The sequence below is a fragment of the Xenopus laevis genome, chromosome 1L (genome assembly GCF_017654675.1).
Source record: "Xenopus laevis strain J_2021 chromosome 1L, Xenopus_laevis_v10.1, whole genome shotgun sequence".
Classification (NCBI taxonomy): domain Eukaryota; kingdom Metazoa; phylum Chordata; class Amphibia; order Anura; family Pipidae; genus Xenopus; species Xenopus laevis.
Window position 1 is genome coordinate 88,043,573 of NC_054371.1, and position 27,975 is coordinate 88,071,547.

The 27,975-nt window shown below is 37.2% G+C and overlaps 1 protein-coding gene across 1 annotated transcript; it reads right to left on the reverse strand.

Moving 5' to 3' along the window:
* On the reverse strand, nt 1-27,971 carry ptpn9l.L (protein tyrosine phosphatase non-receptor type 9-like L homeolog). The gene is given in 13 exon segments (NM_001085990.1): nt 1-708; nt 3,514-3,721; nt 4,062-4,212; nt 4,936-5,014; nt 6,372-6,441; nt 7,586-7,676; nt 10,626-11,278; nt 12,179-12,289; nt 12,703-12,808; nt 14,349-14,473; nt 15,270-15,359; nt 15,662-15,802; nt 27,805-27,971. Coding segments are annotated over 13 exon segments (2,085 nt in total). The 5' UTR covers nt 27,841-27,971; the 3' UTR covers nt 1-484.
* Nucleotides 27,972-27,975: the final 4 nt, after the last annotated feature.

The following is a 27,975-nucleotide window of genomic DNA, read 5'->3' on the forward strand; positions in this document are numbered from 1 at the left end:
AATATATAGACAATTTCCTGTACAGAAAAATATACAATAATAATGCCAAAGTGACCAGGTAAATGGACTTCTACTTGGTAGCATTGGTTCAATAAATGTTAGACTTCCGAGCATTCTTTAAAGAACACAATACAATTTACATAAAATTCTTAAAAATGGACTAAACAAATCTACAAGATATTAAACACTTTACAAAGGGGTCTGTGACACATTGTACAAAATTCTTTCTGCAGACAGCAAAAGAAACATTTCACTTAATTTCAAGTCTAGGAGACGCTGTGCAAGTTATTCCATGGCATTCATGCTACAATAAATTATGACACTTTCCAGTGCTTCAATAGCTCAAACCCCTTGTGTGCTGAAGGGGCCTGCAATGCACTAAAAGCATGAGTGGCAGATCCTTCCAGCACCAATGAATCAGAATAGACCAGCTGATGGCCGCCGATACACCACATACACTTCTTTGTACCACAGGAAGGAATTATCACTCACTATCGGTCTCAAAGTCAGTGTCTGACCATTCCACAGGAGCAATAATGCCTTTTCTCTGTGCGTATTCAATGATCGCCATATAACAAAAATAATATTGATCCCATGTTTGTATGCTGAAAGCACGTTGAGTTCTCATTCTCTTTACAGTCTGCAGAACATCTACTGTTCCAATGTCTTCTAGTCTGGATAGACAAATATCCAGAGTGCAAAATGTACCTGTTGAGAAGAGAGGTGAAAGATTATAGAGTCCATTATAAGCAAGGAAAGGTAGTGCCAGTCACGTGGTTCTCACAATAGAAGCACTTTGCTTATAAGGCAACATTTCGATAATGAAAAACCTAAACAAGTGTTTACACTTTTAGGTTTGTCATTTGTGCACATGGCTGGCTGATCACAGACATATTTTACCAGAACCCAGTGTGAGCCAACCAAACCAGCAGGCAACCGAATCAAACACAGATAAGAGTGCATTAGAGTTGGATAACACTAGCACAGATGTTACATAGTTAAATTTAAATTGGGTTGAAAAAAGACAAAGTCCATCAAGTTCAACCCCTCCAAATGAAAACCCAGCATCCATACACACACCCCTCCCTACTTTCACACAAATTATATATACCCATATCTATACTAACTATAGAGTTTAATATCACAATAGCCTTTGATATTATGTCTGTCCAAGACATCATCCAAGCCATTCTTAAAGACATTAACTGAATCAGCCATCACAACATCACCCGGCAGTGCATTCCACAACCTCACTGTCCTGACTGTGAAGAACCACCTACGTTGTTTCAAATGAAAAGTTCTTTTCTTCTAGTCTAAAGGGGTGGCCTCTGGTACGGTGATCCATTTTATGGGTAAAAAGGTCCCCTGCCATTTGTCTATAATGTCCTCTAATGTACTTGTAAAGTGTAATCATGTCCCCTTGCAAGCGCCTTTTTTCCAGAGAAAACAACCCGAACCTTGACAGTCTACCCTCATAATTTAAGTCTTCCGTCCCTCTAACCAATTTAGTTGCACGTCTCTGCACTCTCTCCAGCTCATTTATATCCCTCTTAAGGACTGGAGTCCAAAACTACACTGCATACTCCAGATGAGGCCTTACCAGTGACCCCATTCAGTGTTTGTATAGGTTATACTTAAAGGGATACTGTCATGAGAAAAAAACATTTTTTCAAAATGAATCAGTTAATAGTGCTGCTCCAGCAGAATTCTGCACTGAAATCCATTTCTCAAAAGAGCAAACGGATTTTTTTATATTGAATTTTGAAATCTGACATGGGGCTAGACATTTTGTCAATTTCCCAGCTGCCCCAAGTCATGTGACTTGTGCTCTGATAAACTTCAATCACTCTTTACTGCTGTACTGCAAGTTGGAGTGATATCACCCCCTCCCTTTCCCCCCTCCAGCAGCCAAACAAAAGAACAATGGGAAGGTAACCAGATAACAGCTCCCTAACACAAGATAACAGCTGCCTGGTAGATCTAAGAACAACACTCAATAGTAAAAACCCATGTCCCACTGAGACACATTCAGTTACATTGAGAAGGAAAAACAGCAGCCTGCCAGAAAGCATTTCTCTCCTAAAGTGCAGGCACAAGTCACATGACCAGGGGCAGCTGGGAAATTGACAAAATGTCTAGCCCCATGTCAGATTTCAAAATTGAATATAAAAAAATCTGTTTGCTCTTTTGAGAAATGGATTTCAGTGCAGAATTCTGCTGGAGCAACACTATTAACCGATTTACTTTGAAAAAAATGTTTTTTCCCATGACAGTATCCCTTTAAATATAGAATGATGGCCAAGCAGTGGGATTAATCCAATCTGGTTATATACATGTATGATCAAACTAAAACGTCTGACTGGCGTGCAGACTGATCACAGAAGTATCTTTAGTCTCCACCTGTATGGTGTCAGTGTACAGTAAAACTGGTTACATTTTTACCTTGATACAGTGAAACATCGATTTTAAGTACCCTGATTTTAAGTTTTCCCGTATTTTACATTTTTTATTTGTGGTCCCACCAATTTATAATGCATTTATTTCAATGGGTGCATTTCCCTGATTTTAAGTAATGTTTTCCTGGATTTTACATCCAAATTTTGCCCTGATGTAAGCAAAAATTGCTTTTTTCCTCTATGAATGATATTATTTGTGAAATGAAGAGGTTTAAAATACTAACCAGATGTATATTTTGCCATGGTTCTGCCTGTAAATGGTCAATTCCAATTAGTCTGCCCCTTATACAGTCCTGCACCAATCACTTATTGCTTTAGGTTGTATATATGACTGACAGGGATGCCTTGCACATGCCCCCCATAGTGTAACATTAACACTGTAATATTCAACCCTTGTTACTAACACAGTAAATATTGTATCTCAAAATAAAACTGACTCCTGTGCTTATATTCTTTCAGTACTTGAAGAAAAAGTTGCTTTAATGCATTTCCCTGATTTTACATTTTCCCAGATTTTACATAATTTTTTCCTGGTTCCTTGAAAAACTTAAATTGGGGTTCTACTGTATATCATTTCCGCAAACTACAATATTAAATGCATTTTCTTTAAACATAAAACATTAGTGTGTAAAAGGTGATCTTGCAGGTTCAAGATCAAACTTTCAAAAGCCTTTCAAGTAGCTCAATAACTATATATATTAGGACAGTCTACAGTGTAAAAACCTAAATGTTACTCTATCTGTAATGGTTATTCACAGCTGGAAGCATCAAGCTGACTAGGGCACGGGCCTTTCAGGAAGATGTGTTGCCCATAGTAGCACAGATTTCCCCCAGGCAACAAAACTGCCCATATGTCAGCACTCTAAAAGATGGCATAACTCTTCATGAAATATAATGTGGCTAATGGTTGTAAAAAAAAGTTCTGCCTGGTCACCGAGCACTGTACTACACTCATACTCTAGACAAATTTAACAGCATTCTTTCACATTGGCTTCTAGCTGCTGGAAGAAAATTATATTATATTATATCAGCAAAGTATTTTGTAGCACACAATTACCTGTTCTGCCAATCCCTGCACTGCAATGAACAACAACTGGTGGCCCAGCAGGATGTCCCGTCCACGCCATCCCTAGGGCTTGAACAGCCACTGCCTGGTGTTGCTTCACCTGGGTTCGGAAATCTAGCATGGCAGAGGCAGATTTAGGCACACCAAAGTCAGGCCAGCTCATGTATTGGTAATGGGCAACACTTTGACTTTCATCTGTCTAAAAGAAATGAGAGATGATAATATACCAGTATAAGTAATACCTTAAAAAGGTTGAACTCGATGGACATGTGTCTTTTTTCAACCTTACTTACTATGTTACTATGTCTTCCAAGAGTTTACAATGAAAAAAAAAGTACACCGCAGAACTAGCACATAACTAGGCAACTAGACCATTTAGATTATAGCTTGTATACATATTTAACTGCATGGGGCTATTATGTAATACATCTCTACACAATACAAACACAATACAGCACTATATACAGAAACATGACTATAAGCAGCAAGTAAATTTGCATTTGTAGTGATGAGCAAAATTTTCAAAATTCGTCCAATACCTGCTTATTGTATACTTCCAGGTGTGTAAGCTTAAAGTCTTGGAAGAGGTCTATGTGGATGTTCCTGATTATAAAGTGCCCAGTATCTTCACTTCTTCCTGCTTCTAATGGCCAATACTGTCCGCATTTTATTCGGCCTCTTTCTATTACCCTTGATGAAAAAAAAAAAAAAAATAATGAAAATTCAATTTAACTCACTGAACTATTTTATCTAATTGGGGGGTGCAAGTACTTTTACTTTTGCACATGCAATATTTTTTTAAGGCCAAAAACTGTTGTGAAAACGAATTTATGAACCACAGCTATAAGATTTGTTGACACAACCATGTGATGAAACAAATTACCAATTTGACAGTTTATTAGCTGTGAGGATCTATTATAGTCATCATATGCTGAGTCTGGGATATGACCATAATACCTGAAAAATTACTGAGCAAATAAAAACTGGTGCAAACTCGGGTGTATATATATATATATATGAACTAATAGTACATTAATCGTAATTGGTCAATTCATCCTTTAAGTTAAATATTATTGGTGATTGATTCAGCACTTTAATACAATATGTAATACCAACAGATGCATGCTAACAAGCAAAGATGGAAATGCAAATGAAAGAATGTAGAGGATTGTCTAAGGAAATGATGGGGGTGTAGTTGCTAGGACATGAACTTCAAACAATACTTGCTGGTGTCAGAAAATAAACACACCTACAAATCAATACTTTGAATGCAGGTCGAAAATTCAGACTTATTCAGCAGAAGAATTAAGGAAAATTTGTTGGCTAGTATTTTTCACAAACCCAGAATACCACTTTAACACAGCAAAATTCCCTTACTAAAACATGCTTGCTGAAGCAACATACTGCACATACCTTGTTGTCATTACAATGATTAACACCTTCTGTTCCCACACCATTCGCCAGAAATCATCAAACGTTTTTGGCAAAGGACCTGTTGGAAAGGACATTTTTGGGGGGGTTAAAACATTTAAATCCAAACTGTGACAACAATACAGGGAGCAGTTATTACATGTCAGATAGCCTTTGCTGTCCTCCAGTGGCGACGTTTAAAATTACAAAAAAGGCAGCTACTGTACTCCTTAAGTGGCAGATCATTTTATAAGGAGGTCACAGACAACAAAAACTAATAAACTCCGGCTTTTTACACCCTGACCCTGAATCCCCACTGGAATGCTATAGGTTTAATTTTAAATAATAAAGTGGATGACAACCATGCAACAAACAGAGGCAGACAGTGACAATTTTGTAAATTATCATTTTGACAGATACAGACGTAGAACAGCTAATTCACCTTGGAAAACGGAAAAATACACAAGTAGCCTTTGTTTATAAAACTTCCTTGTTATGGATGTGAAATATACTGGGTAGGACCATGTTTCAGGTTATTGTAGAATATGCTCCCAATTAATTGTGAATACATCTACCACTGCTGCAATATGTCTCTACATAAGTTAGTCCATTTTTATCAGATTCTGAATAAATGGGGTAGGTAATAAAAGGTGCAAAGCAGCAAACAGGTCTTGTCAATTTAAATATTTAGTGGGAAACAGTAGCTTTCTAGGAAGCTTACTGGCAGCAAAGCCGAGGGGTTATCTCTGTTTTCCGATAGGTGCAAGCACAATACATGGACTGCACTGTGGTGGTGGGGGTGCAATACTGTTTTGTGTCGTGCCGAAGGTTAAAGGAGAAGGAAAGCTACTGAAGAAGTTTATTGCCAATAGATTAGACACAATAGTGCAAGCAATAACACTAAATTTAATCTGCAGAATGCTTTACAATACCTGAGTAAACAGCTCTAGAAGCTCTCTCTGTTTAGGATAGCAGCTGCCATTTTTGCCTGCCTGAGTGTCCCCCTGCTCACTCATAGCTCTGGGCTCAGATTACAGCAGGGAGGGAAGGAGGGAGCAAACTGAGCATGCTGAAGCCGTAGCCCTGGAGGTTTATGATGACAACAGGAAGTCTGATACAGAAGCCCATGTGTACATAATAGAAGGAAAGAAATGCTGTGTTTCTTTTGACAGAGGACTTAGCAGCATAAATTTGAGGGTTTACTTGGTGTATTTGTATAGACCTTTCTGATAAAGCTTACTTAATTTTAGCCTTTCCTTCGCCTTTAAGGGTGCCCAAGGTAAGCACCCTCCCCCAACTTACCACACACACACACACGCTGAAACTAGGGCAAGGTAGGCAATAGTGGAACATGCTTGGCGCCCTACATGCCTAAGAATAACAGATGCCACAACACAAGCGTAGCTGGTGAAAGCCAATAAGACTGTTTTATATCTCACCTTGTGTTGCAATGTAAGCATTCTTTCTTTTATAGCCATCCATGAAACTGGCATTAATGTAATCTGTTGTCTGAAAGCAGAGCAAATAGGTTTTCGGAAAAAATATCAAAAGGGATGGACATTCTAATTGATAGAAAAATGACCAACGTAAAACGTTATACAAAATAGCCTTTATAGAAGAACTAGGGACATGTATGCATCTAAATTTACATATGCATACTTTTAAAATATGTTGTAGCAGTATTTGTTGTTGCTACTTCTTGAGCTAAACAGGGCAAACTGCAATTAAAGCTAATCTAGGCTTGGTCCTTGTGAGGTTAGGTGAATGGACTTCAACCTTGGCAAGGCCCCTCTTAACAAGGTTGCAAATACAAGAGAACACTGCTGTTTCAAAGCACAGCAAACCTCACCCACACTGGCCTTCAGACTGAAGCATCAGAACAGTGCAGGACCTCGCACACCCTGCAGAATGAAAAAGACACCTGGTGCACAAGGGTAGAGGCTCGGCCACCTCACAGCAAGATACAACACGAAAAAAAACGATGGCACACAGGACTACAGGAAATCTTCCAATTTTTATTTCAAAGCGGAGTGAAAATGCAACATTTCGGGAAATAAAACCCTGTCCTGTAGTCCTGTGTGCCATCGGATTTTTTATTGTTGTTTCTTCAGACTGAAGCACCCCTACCACTGCTACACAACCCAGTCGAATGTAGCTATTAAAGGGGTTGTTCACTTTTAAATTAACTTTTAGTATGATGTATAGTGATAATCTGAGACAATTTGCAATTGGTTTTCATTTTTTATTATTTGTGGTCTTGGAGTTATTTAGCAGCTCTTCAGTTTGCAATTTCAGCAGTCTGGTTGCTAGGGTCCAGATTACCTTAGCAACCATGCAGTGATTTGAATAAGTGACTGGAATATGAATAGGAGATGCTTGATTAGAAATATGAGTAATAAAAAGTAGCAATAACAATACATGATATTGTTATTGATATTGAAGCCTTACAGAGCATTTGTTTTTTAGATGGGATCAGTGACCCCCATTTGAAAGCTGGAAAGAGTCAGAAGAAGAAGGCAAATAATTCAAAAACATTAAAAAATAATGAAGACCAATGGAAAAGTTGCTTAGAATTGGCCATTATGTGACATACTAAAAACTTAAAGGTGAACCACCCCTTTAAACATAATTAATGGGAATTCTCATAACTTACCTCATCTGTACCAACAAGTCCCAGCTTAACTCTTGACTGGTCTAAACAGAGCACGTCGCTGTACCTATTTTTTGCTTGATTGTGGGATTTCCTATAAAGAGGAGAATATAAATGTAGTGTTAGATTACCATATACTACAATGCCATAATGGATAAATGACTGCTTACTGCAATAACAGAATATTTAAAGCCTAACACAAACAAGGAGCAGTAAACTGGTCATCAATTGAAAGAGGATTCTGACTGCAGAACCCTTATGGTCATTAGGTTTGTCCCATCAGTCAACAAAAACCGAACCAGCACAGAAGATATTAAAGAGAGAAAAATAACTAAAGCATTTTAGAAAAATAGTGTTACAGTCCCATGTCCAATAGAAAATGTGACATTTTAAAGATGGTGGGGAGGCATAGAAAGTGTTGTCGCCGATCCTTTGTGTGTTTTTCAGAACTTAGTAAGCTTGGAGGGGTCTGGCAGCCTCTGTGTGCTAGTGATGCACTCAACCAGGAGAGGGGGAGAGAGAGGGGGAGAGAGGGAGAGAGGGAGAGAGGGAGAGAGGGAGAGAGGGAGAGAGGGAGAGAGGGAGAGAGAGAGAGAGAGAGAGAGAGAGAGAGAGAGAGTGCTTTTGCAGTGAAGGGGATTCCCTCACACTATGAAATAGCAGCAGAAATTTACATTGTATTTGACACTGTATAGTAGGTACAAACCATGCAATCCTAAACACTTGGAAAATGTGTGCATCTGTGTGTGAAGCTAGTAGGGGCCATAGTAGCCCCTTTGCCACCTAAGAAGGCTTGCAGCTGCCGTCCCCTCTCCCCACTCACTTATTTTGGCGTGGAAGGGGACAAGGAGGTCCAGAGTGTTAGCCCAGCGAAGCACAATTGTGCTATCTGTGAATTTTTTGACACCCCTGGTGACTAGTGGGCTCACTGCTGCCTGAAGAGCGTTCCTAAACTTGTCTCATTGGTGCGGTGCCCCTGGAAGCCAGCATAAATCCACCAAGGGTTAGAGCCTTAAATGCAAGAAGTACTAGCACACCATTCCCTGAGGGAGGTAATTGGCCTCACAGAGAACTTTGGTACCATATCTGGGCTTAAGGTTTACCCCTTCAAATCGACACTATTTCTGCCTCATAGAGCCTACTATACTCGGAGCAGACTACATAAAAAGTTTCCCAACCTTTCACCACTGTGCCTTAGATGTAAACAGGAGGAGGGCAAATTAATGCATACTCTCTGGCTTTGTCCTATGATTCAGGCATACTGGAATAGTGCATTGGCGCTCCTATCTGCAATAGCAGGAGCTATTCTTGTACCCAACCCCAAATTATGCTTATTGAATATTCAGACGGGTATCAATATAACCTCCCGAGCCGCTTTATTCCTTTGCATAGCTTTTTTTTAAGTGCGGAGGCTCTTAACACTCAACTGGAAAGCAGAGGAACCGCCCAATATCACTCAATGGATCACAGCCATGTCCCAACTGGCAAATAGAGAGTACTTGATATCAAAACAAATTGGACGAGGGGATATTTTTTCAGTGAAAATGGGGACCCTGGCTTAGGAAATACCCCCTCAACAACCCCTATGTGCAGATAATGTCCAGTATATATACCTTGTAGTAGCAACTAGGAAATGTGACATATTTTGTGGACTATGAGGTACCTATGAAATATATGTATACCTTGCTGTATTGTAATCTGCTTAATTCGCTGTTTGTAATGTGTACCCCCATAAATGTTCAATAAATTTACCTGAAAAAAAAACCAAAACTATAAGCAAAAACCAATTTGTTCCATTTGTTCCCTGATAACAAAGACTGCTATGCCATAATGTAAAAAGAAGTGATGGCAGAACCAGCTAGAAAAAATATAAGAAAATAAAAAGAAATTCTGATAATCGTATATCGTATATATTTTCCACTCAATTTCGAATGCTTGCCATTGTAAAGAAGCAACTTGCTTTTAAAATGGTAATTTACATTCTCATTAACAGTCCATTTCCAATGTGCATGTGTGGGGGGAAAAAGCTGTCAATTTAATAAGTACTGGAGTACTTGCAGATCTAGAAATGTATTTGTGCTATACTGCTTGTTTCAGTCCCATTTTTTACCTAGATAGAAAAGAAAACTTTTAGATGATTTTCTTCAATGACATCTTATATACTGAATATGCACAGCCCAGTAAACATGCTTTGTGTTTCCATCTATTCTTTCGGGAAAATCAAAATGTTTTCATTAAACAGGCTGCAATAAGCAAGGTAATAGAGGGGAGAGAAGAAGAAAAAAAAAAAACAACCCATCCTATTCTGAAGTGAGAGTTAAAGCTATTAGGTCTTTTGCTTAGAAAAAAATTTTGGTAGCACAAAGTGGGTCTATTTGGAAAACATACTACCTTTATTTGGTGCAGTATAATTATATGCTTTACAACACAAAGAGTAGTCACAGACCAAATCCAGAACATTTCAGACTGATTCTCTATATTGAAAATGTTATCTTTGATAACAGGGCCCCTTTAACAACCATTAATACTTGCACACAACTCTATATTTTAACCATTGTACTTTATTAATTATTATTAATGTATAAAATTGTATATAAAATTTACATCACGCTTCCTTTTTCAATAAAATGCACAGCACACAAAGCTACTTTCACTAACTTGATAATGCTCCAAGAATCTCACAAGAGACAGAGGACACTTTAGTTGCAATCATGATAACCATTAGCATCTTAACCTATAGCCACCACTGGGGAAAAGACAATTTGTGTATTCAGATTGGTGGCTGCGAACACTTTTGCAGTTTGCATTCATTTTTTATTTTTAGATGAGATTATTGGCTGTATAATAATGCAAATATTTTAGATATGGCTAAGAAAAGAAAATGAACGTAAATTTTAAGGATTTCAAAAGTGCTCAGAGAAAGTTTACATCTATTTGATTTTTGGGGTTTGGATCCCCTTTAAGAAAACTATTATGACACACTATACTGAAGGCTTTTTCAAATAATTACCATTACAATACAGTGGATTGAACACAAACTTACTTTGAAATATCAAATGAACCAACAGGTGGGTCTTTTCTTATTTCTTCATATTCTTGAAATATTCCCCTCTTTTTCATCCTTTTGACATGCTGAACCAAACCAAGTACCATCATTCCTCCATCTTCTGGCATATGTATAGACAGCTCCATGCCTGGGGGCAGTGGTCGTGATTTCTGGGGTAAAGGTGGGATGGAGGGATTATCAGCAGGCTGCTTATATAAAGGTGTGTCCGGAGGGGTCTCTGATTGTGGTGGTGGCCTCCGGCAATTGGTGTTTGTACTGGAATTTTTGTCATAACAATCATAGTTCCCACTACCTGCAGAACCATTCCAGTGAACACAGCTGCTTACTCTGTGTACATCTGAATAATTTTTAGTCCTATTTTCATGGTAATGATTATGTATAAGTCTGGTATTATCAGTCACATTCTGCTGGGTGCAGTTAGAATTAAGTCTGTCACTCACAGGATTCTGATCCGATGCATAGATCATGAACAGATGATCCATGCAATCTGCATTTTCTTGAGTTTGCCTGGAATTGACACACGATTGAATCCAAGACACATGGCTATATTTTGAGGTCCCGCCCAAATGCTCAGGTAAGGATTCTTTTGGTATGTGGTTTACCAGCTCATGGGCTTTTACTGTTCGCACCTAGGTTAAAGAAAAAGCAAATTGAAGAGCAAGACATTGTTGTGCCTTAGGAAAACCTTTGCGCACACTATATATTTGTCTTTGCAATGATCGTTCCTAAAAACAGATGACTGAAGTTATGCTGTAAAATAAATACTGCATTCAGCTTCCATTTTGACCTATTTTTTCTTCACCTTTTAAAAAATGTTTCTCAAAAAGAAACTATTTTCTACTCAAAACTTCTACTTTTACTAATCACAGTCTGGACAATTGTATGGACATAACCACTATATGCTTTCGGACCTACAAGATCATTGCAATAGCAGATGCAGAAGGTGCAAATGGTTAACCATGCCAAAAGTTTTATGAGTGCAGCTAAAAATAAGTATTTGAGCACTGCCAATATCTTGCACCTCACTAGGACCACAATCCATGAAGTAGTACAGAAGAAACCATGGGGTCGTTATTTTAACTGTGAAGTAAGAAGCAGAGTGAAATATGCCCAGCAATTACTTATTCAATTATCTCCCTAGTAGTTTAATTCACTCAGAAATAAGGCAGCATCAGATTCTAAATACCTGCCCCTAATTATTTCAAAATGGTAGCTTCTTTTCAAGTCAAATGTATACATAGTTTAAAGTACAGGTGCAATCCTAGAGAAAGCCTTAACACATACAAACAGGGTTACAACTTTTGTTTTATGTGGAAGGTTAAGAAAACTGGGGAGCAGCATAACGTCTAATGTTTCAAGCATTTACCCTTATTAATTTACAGGAATTACCCATAAATGTCAAAAAAGCTAACATAACTAAGTGCACTTTGAAATGCGCTTAGAACTTTTTTTTAAACAAATATGTTTATACCATAAATAGGAGCAGACTGTCATATTTAAATTATAAAATATAGAGAGTAATACTCTACCCTTTCCCGTAGCTTTTCTCTGACAAACAATCTCAATACAGCAAATGGAGCTCGGAACCAAAGTGGCGAAGATACAATAAAAACACACTTAAGACGTGCAGGAAATGCACCCTGAAAAACAAAATCAGGATATTATTGAACATTATTTTAAAGAAACTATAATAATAATGGGCAGATTTATCAAAGGTCGAGGTGAATTTTCGAATTAAAAAAAATTAAACCAAATAAGAACTCAAGAACCCCGACACTAATTTCTGGCGTGTATTGTCTTCAGATACAGATTTCAACCTAAGGCAGGTTTTTCTAACTAGCAACTAAATAAGCCTACATATTGGACAGAGTGTACACTGGGAGGAACAAATAAACCCTTTCCAGGGAATCAACCACTAAAAAAAAAAAAGAAACCAAATTGATCCTATTACAACGTAAAACTAGTTTATTTCACCAATAATCATTCCAATAATTATAGATATTAATATATTTAAAATGGCTTTTTAGCCAGTAAAATAACTACCGACACTCACCTTCAAAAGGTTCAGTATTTTAACACACAGCTCATAATCAAAGTTTCCGTAAGAGGAATTGATCATATCATAGATGAATATAAGTCCATTCCGCTGAGTTTCAACTCTGGAACAAAATAATAATCCGATCGTAACATGCAAATAAAATCTGATCTGTTTTTTCCTCCCCCAATATATGAAACAGCTAGGCTCCCTACATAAGACAAATAATAAGCAGAATAAAATAATTTAATTTAATTAAATAATTAAAATTAAATAATACTAAATTAAATAATTGAATATAAAGTCAAATAAACAGAGCAACTGTATCACTACACACACACACTCTATGGGGCCTATATAACATTTGGAGATTATATATATATATATATATATATATATATATATATATATATATATATATATATATATATATACATATATACATATATATATACATATATATATATACATATACATATATATATATACATATATATATATACATACATATATATACATACATATATATACATACATACATATATATACATACATATATATACATACATATATATACATACATATATATATATATACATATATATATATATATATATATATATACACATATATATATATATATATATATATATATATATATATACATATATATATATATATACATATATATATATATATACATATATATATATATATATATATATACATATATATATATATATATATACACATATATATATATATATATATATATATATATATATATATATATATATATATATATATATATATATATACATATATATATATATATATATATATACATATACATATATATATATATATATATATATATATAATATATATATATATACATATATATATATATATATATACATATATATATATATATATATATACATATATATATATATATATATATATACATATATATATATATATACATATATATATATATATATATATATATACACACACACATACATATAGATAGATATTGATATATACACGTATGTGGCCGGCACTAAAATGTATTTGGTACCTGGGTGCCAACAGCAAAAGCAGTAGAATATCCAGAAGAAGGCGAGCACTCACAGGTCTTACAATGCAAAAATGGTGGAAGTAACTTTTTCATCTTAATAAAATTCACCATTTTGCATTGTAAGACCTGTGAGTGCTCGCCTTCTTCTGGAGAGAGATAGATAGATCTCCAGAAGAAGAGATATATATATATATATATATATATATATATATATATATATATATATATATATATATATATATATATATATGGGTTATTTGATTATAATTGAGTCTATGGGTAATGGGCTTTCTGTAATTCTGAGCTTTCTGGATAATAGGTATTCGGATAACAGGTGTGTGTGTGTGTGTGTGTGTGTCTACACATACATATAAATATGGATGCTAGCACAAAAAATACAAAAGACCAAGGACAGCACTCCTAGGATTTAAAGAATTGGCAAAAAAAGTAAATGAGAGAGGAAGATAAAATCTTAATTAAGTATACATAATATTAAAGAACAATCACTACTTTCTTTTCCTATCGGCAAGAAATAATACATATGAACACTCATAACATTAAAGAAGTATCAATAAATTACCTCTCAATGGCTTTATCTAGCTGATAGATAATAGCCTGCAGAACCGCCTTATGCGTGGTAACATCCGGTCGATGGAGTCTAGCAGTGAATAAAGCTAATGCGGCCCCATTTTCATCTCTTCCAGGCTGATTTACAAAACAACTATCACTACATTCACTTAATTTGGAAAAAAGTTTTATATTTTGAAACTGTACATAAACATATAGCTACCATTCACACAATTCTTATCCAAATAGCTTGTTATTAAATTGTAGAGTAAAACAAAATTGTAACTAAACAATGGAGAGTGCATACAATGAGTCGTTGAAAAAACAAAACTACATCAAAAAGAGGTACACAGGGCAAGACAACCTCTATATTTCCCAAGAAGAAACCACTCACTTAATGAATGATAATACAGAGGATACCCGCACTCCTTCACAATATGTCATTTTCCGGGTGCTTGGCCAAAATAGTATATAAATAATTGTAATGAGGACCAGCACTACGTTTCCAAAACTCAATGATTTATTGTAGTATCACAGTGTCTCGAGGATACTACAATAAATCATTGAGTTTTGGAAACGGAGTGCTGGTCCTCTTTACACACACACACACACATCAAAACATCTATTCACAATATACGAATGATCAAATCCAGACTAGATAACTACTAGGTAACAGTGTCTGACTAGTATTACAATGGATAATCTGAAAATTTAGGAAAATTTGGAAACCATGGATCAAACTACCATATATACATCTCACATATAAAAATACTCAATGTGACTTGTATTGTAGGTTTACCAGGTCTACCTAATTCTACAATACCTGTAGAACTTAACTGATTCTATAAGGGTATTTTTAGTTAAAAAAAAAAAAAAAAAAAAAATCTTGAGTGAAGATACTTTCAAATTTGCGGTTTCTGAAATAGCTACTTACCAAAACTGTAAATTTACCACTTAGCAGCTCTGCTCTCAATGGTTCTTCATCAGGGTTAATATTATAGATGCCTTCTTTTAGCCTTGTGTTCTATTTTGTGAAAGGGAAAACATAGGACAGCAGCTTTGTTTTTAAACAAAAAAAATCCCATTGTGTTTTCAATATTATTCTATACTCTGATTACAGTGAACTAGCAAAGAAAAGAAATACTAGAATGCCATGAACAGATTCAGCAATTATGGGACATTTCTGAATTTGGCAATAGAAAGATGTAGAAATTGGCTTACATCACAAAATATTGAAACCAACCCATGTCTATTTAATTAAAAAAAAAAATGTGATTGCTTAGAAAATTATGAGTGAAAGACTTAATCCATAAAAGCTATACTTACTCTGTAAGCTTGAAATAAATCAATTGCTCTAGAAACATCAAACTTCCGAGCCATTAAGAACTTCAGAGCAGTGTTAGGAGGCACTGAAACCAATTGTGGTTGTTCCCGGGTCTTCAACTCAGCCAGAAATTCATCAATAGCCTGTCAGTTAACAAAAAAAAAAAATGTTTAATCTTAGTAGTACATAATCCATTTTATTAACTTTTTAAACTACAGCCTAGGTAAGTAAAATAGCCTTTCTTGAAATTTGAAAGAAGCATCTACCAGAAATACAATGGCACACGAAACCTATCCATATTGTAGCAATGAAATTTAATAGTCTCATTATGTGGGAAGATTCCTGCACTTAGCAGAACAGACAGTCTGTACCAGGAAGTAAAGGAAACAGTTGACCGATTCTAAATTAAAAAGATATTACTGGAGACTTAATATCCAAAACAGAATTGTTTATTCCTGTGGAAGGGTTACTTCCTCTGTATAAAGCTGCGGAGTTTAAATGTCAGATTGTCAAGAAAACAAAGGCTCTGCAAAGAAAGATTATCAACATTCTCTTATCGGTTTGCGTAAAGGGGTGGTTTACCTTAACGTTTAGTATGATGTAGAGAGTGATATTACAAGACGATATGCAATTGGTTTTCATTTTCTATTTGTGGTTTTTGAGTAATTTAGCTTTTTATTATAAGCAGCTCTCCAGTTTGCAATTTCAGAAATCTGGTTGCTGGGGTCCTAAATACCCTAGCAACCATGCATTGATATGAATAAAAGACTGTTATATGAATAGGAGAGGGCCTAAATGGAAAGAGGAGTAATAAATAAATAGCTTTATAGCAGAGGCATTTACTAAACAAACTATAAAAAATAAATAATGAAAACCAATTGAAAAGTTTCCATTAAATAACATACTAAAAGTTGACTTAAAGGTGAATCACCTCATTCCCGATCAAATAACTGAGGCAGAGTTTTCCTGCCTAAGACAGAAAAAGTGAGCCCCAAAGCTATACTTGTCTCACCTGGGAGTTTCACAGTCATGCTGCACCTCTGCTTTATAGTTAAAAAAAAAAAAGCAGTGAGCACAACTTTCTGATACAATCCTCCATCCGCTGTGAAAGATCAAACGTGCCAGATATCGGTTAGGCAGCCCTGTCAGATAAACTGCCCACTCAGTCAAAGGACTCGAATCATTATCTTAAATCTGCCTGTGCACGGCCACGCTTATTGTAGCAATCCAAGCTTTGTTGTTGGTTAATCGAAAGCTAATCTAAGATGGAGATACATGTGCACTAGATTAAACATTTCCCTAAATAGAAATTAATCATGCATTTGCCAATATGATTAATCATTAATTCTGGAAAGCTATTGTCTGAAAAAGATGTTTAGCTCAGCTCAGCTAGTAAGGGAACTACCACCACAGGCACACTGAAGTGATCAATTCCTGACTGGGTTACAAATACATGAATATGTAATTTTGAAATTTTGGGCCACTGTAGCAAAACAGTAAAAAGAGAGAGAAATGAACAAGCCACTGAAGGCCTCAAGGATATGAACAAGAGATGCATGGGTTTTTCTGCAGTCCTTTCTGTGACCTGACCCATTTTGCGGCTCTCATCGTGAAAAGGCAGACGAGGCAAAAAATTAGTACAAGTGTGGGATCGGTTATCCAAAATGTTCGGGACCTGGGGTTTTACTGATAACAGATCTTTCCATAATTTGGATCTTCATACCTTAAGCCTACTAGAAAATCATTTAAACATTAAATAAACCCAATAGCCTTGGTTTGGCTTCCAATAAGGATTAATTATATCTTCGTTTGGACCAGGTACAGACTACTGTTTTTATTATTACAGAGAAAAAGAAAACCATTTTTAAAAATATGTATATACTATTTGTATAAAATGGAGCCTATAGGAGACAGCCTTTCCGTAAGGTGTATTCACCAAATACCTGCCAGAACCTGTGCTGATTTAAACAGAGATCTTTAGGCATAAATCACTGCTGTGCACAGGAAAACTACTATAATATATTAGGTTATTCCGCTTTTTACTCGAACCTGAAAATGTTGCAAGTGAACTTTAACAGAAGAGTAACTCCTACATATTTATTAGTAACCTAGCAACTGGGCAGCTAAATAGTAATCTGGAGATTGCCTATGTATGCATTCTGATTGAATGATATAGCTGTAACAGATGACATATACCTGCATTTACCAATCTGGGCCATATTAAAATGATCATATATTTCAAGGGAACCTAAATATTGGGGCAAATTGATTTTTACAAAAGAAAGACAAGCAAGAATATGCAAACAGAGCCACAAAACAACATCCTGAAATGTATCAGCTATAAGATGTATTGGGTCTGTTGCTCTCTTGAGAGTGAGCTAAAACAATTTAATACAGGGACTTCAATGGGCAGATGCAAGCTGTCAATAAAAAGCATTCCTGCTATTAATGGTTATGGGAGAAAATGATGGGATATCAATACTAGAAGTAGTCAGCTCAGAACTAAAGCGCATTACCTTCTGTGCTCAGGTTGTTTAATAAATATAATAAAATGTTATGCACACTATTTATGATTTCATGTCATTCAAGAATACTATATAGTGGGAACATGAAAGCTTTTTTTTGTAATGCACCAATTCAGTTTATTTAAAAAAGATGCAGCTTTTTTTATGGATGAAGGGGGGGGGTGACAGGAAATCAATTTTATAATATCTTTAACCGATTTCCTCAAAATAAAATTTATAGGTATCATCAATACAGTTCCCATACCCTGTAAGAGCATAGTTTACTGTATGTTCAGAACATTCCGAACTGTATATTTAGATTTATACAAGGCTGCTATGTTGGTTGATTTCCTATGGAAAATGTAAGACATTTTGTACTTAAATAAACAGCACTTACTTTTTAATAATAATAATGGTGTACCTAGCAGGGTGACCTAATGGAATAATCTGGACTGCTGTGACCTACTAGTTAACAGATCAAGATATACTGGTAAACCCAGTTGTCCCTTTTCAGCACCCCTGACTCACTAACACCTTTGTAGCACAACAGATTAAATTAGTGCATGTTTATACATGTGGGTTTAAATATACTGCCACCAGCAGTTAAACACACACCAGTCCCTATAACAGCAAAAGAATGGCTCAATGAAAATAGGTACATGAGTCTAACTTGGAAGATGCTACTTCAGCGGTTTGTTGCAACAAGAACATGGTTACCTAAAGCAGACACAAACATGTTACAGTTCTGCACTGGGTTGCTGCTGGGTACATTGCAACATTGTACATTGCATCAGAATTGTACATTGTAACTAGTGACGCGTGGGCCTGTCCAATACCCGGGGGTCGGTCGGGTTTGGGCCGTAACACGCACAGTGTATTTGAGCAAATAATAATTAAAAAATTTAAAAATGAATTAATTGTCTCCCCCCTTGTACTTAATCCCAACTAAAATATAATTAATCTGGCAAAACAATATTAAGGAGTTTAATCAAGTCTTAATTCATTTAAACCTTAAAGTATGGTTTATCCAGAAAACATCAGATCCCAAGCATTCTGGATAACAGGTCCAATACCTGTACTGATAAAAACGACATTCCCTTACTGCTATATGCTGCATAAAAAGGGGACAATGGATAGATTTCTTAATTGTATTATATTGAGTTAGAAATGTAACAATTAATTACAAAGTTTTCAGACAAATCATACCATTTTCATTCTGACAAAGGAAAAGTAACTACTTAGAATGATAGCCAAACAGCAGTTACTTATGATTGCCAAAGCATGGCACATTTTGAAAGCCATTAAAAAAGACCTCAAACTCACTATTTATTGAACAAGGAAGGTATTACCATCCCTTTAAAAGGGTTTTCACCTTCCAACATTTTTTTCAGTTCAGTTGGTTTCATATAGTCCAGCAGAAATAAAGACCTTTCCATTTACTGCCTATTTTCTATGTGTGACTGTTTTTCTAATATTGAAGTTTAGCATGTCATTTTTCCCCTTCTAAAGCAGCTCTGGGAGGGGGGGTTACCAACTGTTCTAAATGGATACATTTAGTGGATACATTTCTTAGCTTTGTCCCTACTGAGCAGAATCCCTGAGTTTCATCAAAGGCAGCTGTTAGAATTGATACAATAGTTGCCAATACTCCATAGATGCTGCAGAAAATGTATCAACTAAATTTTGCAAAATTGTAACAGTTTAGAGTCTGCATCTGAATTACTGATCTGCCAGACTCAAACACCAGAGACAGGGACATTAAACTTTAAACTTAAAGTTTGAAAAAACGGTAAAAGATAAATAATGGAAAGTAATCTGAAAACAATTGAAGTGTTTGGAAGATGAACAACCCCATTTAAGAAAAAATGTAATGTACCCGTACTATTACAACTAAAGTTAAAAGGGCAGTTTTCAAGCGATCTTCTCAGAACTTCATAGGGAACAAATTTTAAAGTAAGATGCAGAGACAATGGTTTTTAATAGAATTCTGTAAAAAATAAATAAATCTGCTCTGACTCTTTCTTCTCCAACTATTGCACTATATGTGCAGCCTGTTAAACTCTTTAAAACCTCCCTTGATCCTAAGTTGTGATTTTAATGCTTACATTTAGGAGTTACTTGGCTGGTACTTATGTAACAGCTAGTAATTCTGGGATTATTAATTGTCAACAGACATTAATAGTTAAAACACCGCTCTTTACCCACCATCCCTTCCCATAGAAAGAGCTAACCATAAACACGCTAAATGCAGGCCTTCGATCTGAAGCATCAAAGTTTTTCAATGGATAAGTAGAATCTTTATATATCTAGCAGAATAAATTAAAATGGATCTATATTAATTCATTTTGCATGTGTTGATGGACTGTACCAAACATGGTATGTGTGTAAAAACAAAAATTGTGTTTATTTGAATCTTCCTTGGGTTTGTAGCCTGTTCCGTTGCGTTTGTAGATAAACAAAGATAGTGAATATTATATACATATGGTATACAAGATATTTCTTCAAATCTAAAGGAAAAAAATCATTTAAAAAAATCTCTATTCAAAGCGGTGTTATAACAGCATGATCTAATATTGGTCATAACTCATCTGTTCAAAATACATGGCCACTACCCTAGAAATTAATCATAAAAAGCAAATAGGAATGTGTACATAACCTCAAAAGGCATACAAGTTCATGAAAGCAAGCAAATTATCAAGCATATACCCGAGTCAAGAAGTTTTCAAAGACAAGCCTAAAGTTTATATAACCTAGATCTACAGATAGTATTTTCTACCAAAATACGTTAGTATTTATCATCCCAAAAAAACTTCTCTCAACAGAGCTGTGGCTGACAGCCTGCTCTCCAGGAGTTGTAATCATCACTTATACTATGCAGCAGTGTACGTTAGTATTTATCATCCCAAAAAAACTTCTCTCAACAGAGCTGTGGCTGACACAGCCTGCTCTCCAGGAGTTGTTATCATTTGTGTAACCCCGCAGGTGGGAATTAAAGGTCCCAGTCTTTATTACTGGCGAGACAGGTGCATGTACAGGAGCCCCAAATTTGTCTGTACATGACAATACTGTATATAGCAGCATGAACCTGCTTGGTTGCCCTAGTATCAGTATTGTTTCCTCAAGCCAGGGGATAGGTTATATCAGCACACTGATCATATTGAATGCCCCTTGAATTACTGGCAGCTTAAAGCAGACATTATGTCTTCGGCTCACTTGTGTCCACTAGGCCCTGTACTTTGCACTTCCTTTTGAAATAAATTATATTGAATTCATTTTGCAACCATATGCACTTGCATTTGTAAATTAAAGTAAAGTAGATTTGGCTCGTCTCTAACACGAAAGAAAAACAGTCAAGAATGCAACACCATTAGAAAAAAAGGTTTTATAAAGTAATTTCAATCATTTATTTTTCTTTTATATTATATAAAAGCATCTATATCAAGACTGCATTTAAATGATGATCAATAAAGAAAACGTTACTTCTAATTACTGCCCAATAAATACAGTATAAAGGGTTTCAACTTGCAGTTACTTTGTGCAAATTCCTCAGCCTGCATCCTCCAAACCCCACAATTCCCTGCACACGTGATTTCAATAAGGAACGGAACATCACAGTGCAATGCATTGTGGGTAATGTAGTTCCTGCATGCTGTCTGTAAACTGTGGAGAAGTTGTTACAATTTGAAACATCGGTGTTTAGTCCCCAATTCACTGGCAGGATTTCAAATGATGCAGAAAGAGAACTGTTAAACAGCTGTATTTCAGCATAGAAATTTGCATTTATTCATACTTTTTGAAGAAACAGGTAACTGTGATGGGTATATTAGGGGTTTCTGTGTTATATGGTCCTCTTTATAAAATCTTAGTTTGGAAGCTGGAGTTCCCCTTTAATTCCGTAAGCCAAGCAATAATGTACAAGCAATGATGAACAGTAACACCACAAAATGAAAGTGTTTTAATGGAATGAAAATAGAATGTATTGTTGCCGTGAACAAGTACATCTGGTGTTTTCTTTATAAACTATAGTGTATACAAAGAAGCTGCCATATACCCACAGGGGGGGGGGGGTGGAAGATGCTTCCGTAGTCACGGGAGGGGGGGGCAGACATTTACAGCTAAAAAAGTAGAGAAGACACAGGATACTAAACTGGTTCTGCAGTATACAATGGGGGTCTACAGAGCTTATCAGTTATCTGTGTATCCTGTGCTTGAATGGCTGCCCCCATGGCTACACAGCGGCAGCTTCTTAATATAAAATATAGTTGTGTTTCTGAAGCAAACACACTAGTTTTACCAGTGGAGGACAATAGTACATTAAATGGTCATTCCTTTAAGGGTAAGGCCAGACGAGGAGATTTTGTCGCCTGGCGACTTATCGCCACGTCTTGTGCGCGACTATCTCCCCGAACTGCCTCAGCGTCTTTTCCCCATAGTCTACAACGCAAAATCGCCTGCGCTAATGCACACGCGGCAATGCGTTTTCAATAGTCGCCCAAAGTTGCCTCAGTGAGGCAACTTTGGGCGACTATTGAAAACGCATCGCAGCGTGTGCATTAGCACAGGCGACTTTTTATTCTAGCCTATGCGGAAAAGACGCTGAGGCAGTTCGGGGAGATAGTCGCGCAAAAGACGTGGCGATAAGTCGCCAGGCGACAAAATCTCCCCGAATCTCCTCGTCTGGCCTTACCCTTAAACACATTTTTAGATGTTAATGTTCCTTTATTTAATTACAATATACAAATCTGCAAGACAACAATAATCAGAATAAAAATGTTATGGTTTCTTTCTGTCTGACTACAATATATACTGCACATTGCTTAGCAAATAAGAGTTATGTGTTGTATAAAGTTTGGTTGCTAAATACTTCTGGTAGCTAGAGTCCAAATTACCCTAGCAACCATGCATGATTTAAATAAGAGGCTGGAATATAACTAGGAGTGGGTCTGAATAGAAAGAGGAGTAATACAATGTACACATTTGTAACCTTACAGAGCACTTGTTTTTTAGATGGGGTCAGTGACCCCCATTTGAAAGTTGGAAAGCGTCAGAAGGCAAATAATTCAATAACTATAAAAAATTATGAAGATCAATTGAAAAGTTGCTCAGAATTTGCCATTCTATAAGTTATCTTAAAGATGAACCATTCCTTTAAGAAGTGATTTATGTAGTCTGCAGCCTTATGTAGCGTCCTGTAATCTTTTGATCAATCTATATTATTTTTGTTTCAATTTTCTAATGTGCATTTTCACTTGTGCTATGTAGCTTTCAATTAGTTGGAAAATAAAATGACTATCCTCTTAAAAAAATTACAGTGCCTCAAAACAAATTACATATTGTACGTTGGGGACGTTCAATATGAAATTATCAATTTATTAAATCAATGGCGTATGGAACAGCATCTTAAGAGAACACACCAGTTTATAAAACATAGTATCAAAAACAACTAATACATTTCTGTTTAGGAAATGGAGTACATAAATATTGTTGATGATGTGTTTAATATGCACAATGTCATAACATACCTATGCCTAATACAGTATGGTGTATGTATGCATATATACACATTAAGATAATATTCCAAAGATAATGAGCAAGGAGGAACCCTAAAAATTCCTATCACTGGGATTGGAGCTTGCATACCAGATGTTCCCCCTGTAAGTACCTGTTACTGTGCAAGTCCTGTACATTTCCCTTAAACCTATTCATTGCTTTGGAAACCTTTGAAAGTAAATGAGATGTGATGTGGGCCTATAATGCTTGGTTTTTCTTTCAACATTGTAATCTTTTTTTCTTACACTACACAAGAATGCATTTCTGAGTAGGTAAAAAACACTATATAGCAGGTTCTGTCCAACTGATCCACCCCCCTTGTGTGGCCCCCACAAAAAATTGCCATTTATAAGCTTTAAAAGGTATCACTACAGACATTAAGGGTAAGGGCACACACTAAGGTTCGGGAAGATTTAGTCACCCGGCGACTAACTCCCCGAAGAGCCTTTCTGCCTGCTAGAATCTAAATCGCTGTCCGGATGGACCTCGCAAAGATGCCCGAAGTTGCCGAAACGGTAAGCCAGGGGGAAAGGTTTTCGTGAAATTAGTTGCCCAAAGAGACAATTTGTCACCGGGCACTAAATCTCCCGAATCTCAACATGTGCCCTTACCCTAACTGGCTCCTGCATTGTTTAAACCTCAAATTGCCGTGAACAAGTACATCTGGTGTTTTCTTTATAAACTATAGTGTATATAAAGAAGCAGCCATATAGCCACGGGGGGTGGAAGACGCTTCAGTAGTCATGGGGGGGGGGGCAGGCATTCACATCTGAAAAAGGAGAGAAGGCACAGGATACTAAACAGGTTCTGCACTAAATCTCCGGAATCTCAACATGTGCCCTTACCCTAACTGGCTCCTGCATTGTTTAAACCTCAAATTCCGACTGTAATCCCCTGAATTGTTCAAATTTACAACACCTCTATTGTTCACACCCCTAAAGCCCTGTACTGTTCACACCTGAGACCCAGACTGAAACTGCCCACATTGTTCACACTGGGGCAGCAGCAATGTGTCACTGTATGTAGTACAACTGTAGTGGTCCTGATAGCGGTCTACTGCCCTGTTCTTTATTCCATATGCTCCCTGTGTGTGCCATACTCTGCCTACCCTATGCTCCCTGTGTGTGCCCTACTCTCCCTGCCCTATGCTCTCTGTGTGTGACATACTTTACCTGCTCTATGCTCCCTGTGTGTGCCATATTTTGCCTGCTCTATGCTCCCTGTATGTGCCATACTCTGCCTGCCCTGTGCGTGCCATACTCTCCCTGCCCTATGCCCCGTGTGTGCCATGCTCTGCCTGCCTTATGCCCCCTGCATGTGCCATACTCTGCCTGCCCTATGCTACCTGTGTGTGCCATAATCTGCCTGCCCTGTGCTCCCTGTGTGTGCGCCATACTCTGCCTGCCCTGTGCTGCCTGCTCACCATTTGGTTTTTTGGTGTGCTACCACCATTAATGTGGACATGGTCTTGTGGTAATGGGTGTGGTTTAAAGTGGGTGTGGTTTAAAAACAGGGAGTGGTCAACGCTGTCTTCCATTATCGGCCTCCACCACGTAGGCCTGAAAAATTACGGCCCTCAGTACCAGAAGTTCGACAGCACTGCTATATAGGAATCCTAACAAGAAATCTCTGCATACATTCTATAAATCTGTTCTGTATTAAAAGTAGATACTAGATTAGCTCTAAACTAAATATTATACAGCTTAGAAATCTGATTCAGTTTATTAAAATCAACCACCTCCACCAATAGATATCTTTAAAGGTGCAATATTCCATTTTATTGAGTTCATTGAAGAGGGTTTTTGCTGGACATACTATATGAAGCCTGTTTCACTTTAGTAATTCTTGTCAGTTCCTAATCCCAGCAAACTACAAAGGGGCTGATAAACCTAATTACCAGTCCACTGAAAAGATCCTAATAATGAGCTACTTAAAGACTGCTGCTTAAGGGTAGGGACACACTGGGCGATTTGGGGAGATTTAGTCGCCTGGCGACTAATCGCAGCGACTTTTCTCCCCGAATGCCTCCCCTCACTCTGCGCCTGGATAAAATGAAAAGTCGCCGGCGCTAATCACACACGGCGATTCGTTTTCCGAAATCGCCCGAAGTTGCCTCACGAGGAAACTTCGGGCGACTTCGGAAAACGAATCGCCGCGCGTGATTAGCGCAGGCGATTTTTCATTTTAGCCAGGCGCAGAGCGAGGGGAGGCATTCGGGGAAGATTGGTCGTGGAAAGTCGCGGCGATTAGTCGCCAGGCGACAATCTCCCAAAATCGCCCAGTGTGTCCCTACCCTAAATGAGAGGGGCTTGTTTGTCCAAAGGTAGATAGAGAGCTCTGAACAAATATTGCGTTTCTTAAAGAACTGGGGGTAAATTAAGGGTGGTGGCACGTGTGAAGATTCGGGGGAGATTAGTCGCCCAGTGACAAATCTTCTTCGAGCGACTAATCCCCCCCAATGGCATACATTTAAGAAGTCACCTCACAAGGAAACTTTGGGCGAATTCGGAAATCCAAAGTGATTCGTTTGCCATCCTGCCGTCGATTCGTATTCTTTCCGGCGCAAAGGTATTTCGGGGAGATCAGACGCCCGAAGAAGAGAAGATTTGTCACTGGGCGACTAATCTCCCCCGAATCTTCATGTGTGCCACCACCCTAAAAGCTTTTAATGGCAAAAAATAGGAAACCGTTGCTGATTAATTAAAACAATAGGCAGAATGTAATATCAACACAAATCCTATTTATTGTGTTCATTTTAAGCAAAGGCATTTTAGGTGTATACTGTCCCTTTAATGAAAACATTTTAGAGCTTGCACCTTTTTTAAAATATGCATAGGATGATGTTGGATGTAAAATGGGAAAGATTTCCCACTAAAAACAGAAGAGGTGAGTGGGTATTATAGTATTCCAGAACATAAGGTATAGGCATAGGCTGAAGAATATAATCATTTTGTGTAATTTATGTAATATGTGTCAGTTTGTTTGACAGTCAGTGCAAACGTATGTACCTTTATTCACTTATGAATCCCCATGGTGCAAGTAAAACACTTGCCACTTAAAAGAGGGAATTAGCCGTTTCAATATGATGTAGACAGAGATGTTTAAACAAGCTGCAGTTGGTCTTCATTTTTTATTTAGTGGTTTGTTCAGTAGGTCTCCTTAGGAATTCAGCCACAGTCTGGTTGCTAGGGGCTAATTTACCCTAGCAACCAGGGATTGGTTTGAATAAGACTGAAAAGTGAGGACCCAAATAGACAGATAACTAGAACACTTGTAGCCTCAGAAAAGAATGTTTTTGGCAGGCAGGGTTAGTCACACCACCTTTTCATTGTATATAGGAAATTCTCTAGCATATTAAAAGCAACCTACCACCGTAATCCTATCCTATATAATAAAGTTGAAGTGTCTCTGCGTCCAGTCCCTGTGTCCGTGGGATTGCGCTACTGCGCATGTGCCCCACGGACCTTCTCTGGCGCTACTGCGCATGTGCCCCACGGACCGTCTCTCGCGAATTTTCTAAATATGTTCTAGCGCCCGTTAATTTAACGGGCTTAATGTCTAGTCAATCATAAATCACAAATAAATTGTTACAAAATGCTAGAACACAGTAGAAGTATAATTTTCCACCACCCAATCTATGACGAGACATTTTGATCACCTATGCCTCGAGCTGTTTTTTTTTTTTTGCTGCACTGCTTATTAATAGTAGCTGTTTTAATCAACACAACCAGCTGTGTACTTTTAATACATCTGCAGATCTGTCAGATGAAACATTTGCGGCATAGGAATGGATTGGCAATCTGTGGCATTCCAGATGCTGCACAAACTACAACGCTCAGAGTCGCTTGGATTATTGACTTCTGCAACAAATGCCACAGAGCGTCTGATTCTGCTGTGTATTTATTGGCTGCGCTTGTGTGAAAAGGGCACACGGGAGTTACACTGACTAATTTCACACACGTATAACATTGATTACAATAGAAAACCCACAGGAGCCACTAACTACAGGCGTATCATGTAGTGTTTTTTTCCTTCTCGCGCAGTTTCTATATTCTAGGTGGCATCCTCTGAACACGTCTCATTGCTCTCACCCGTTCCTCTTGGGCCGTTAGCTGGTTCTCCGCCATCTTTTTCTGGGGGCCCAGATTCTCCGGTACATCCGGGCGCCTCCTGTTCCCCTCTGGGCTGTGCTTTCACACCGACTCCCTGCGCCTCTCCGGCCCTTCCAAACCAACGTCACGTCGGCCGCAACGCATCCACTT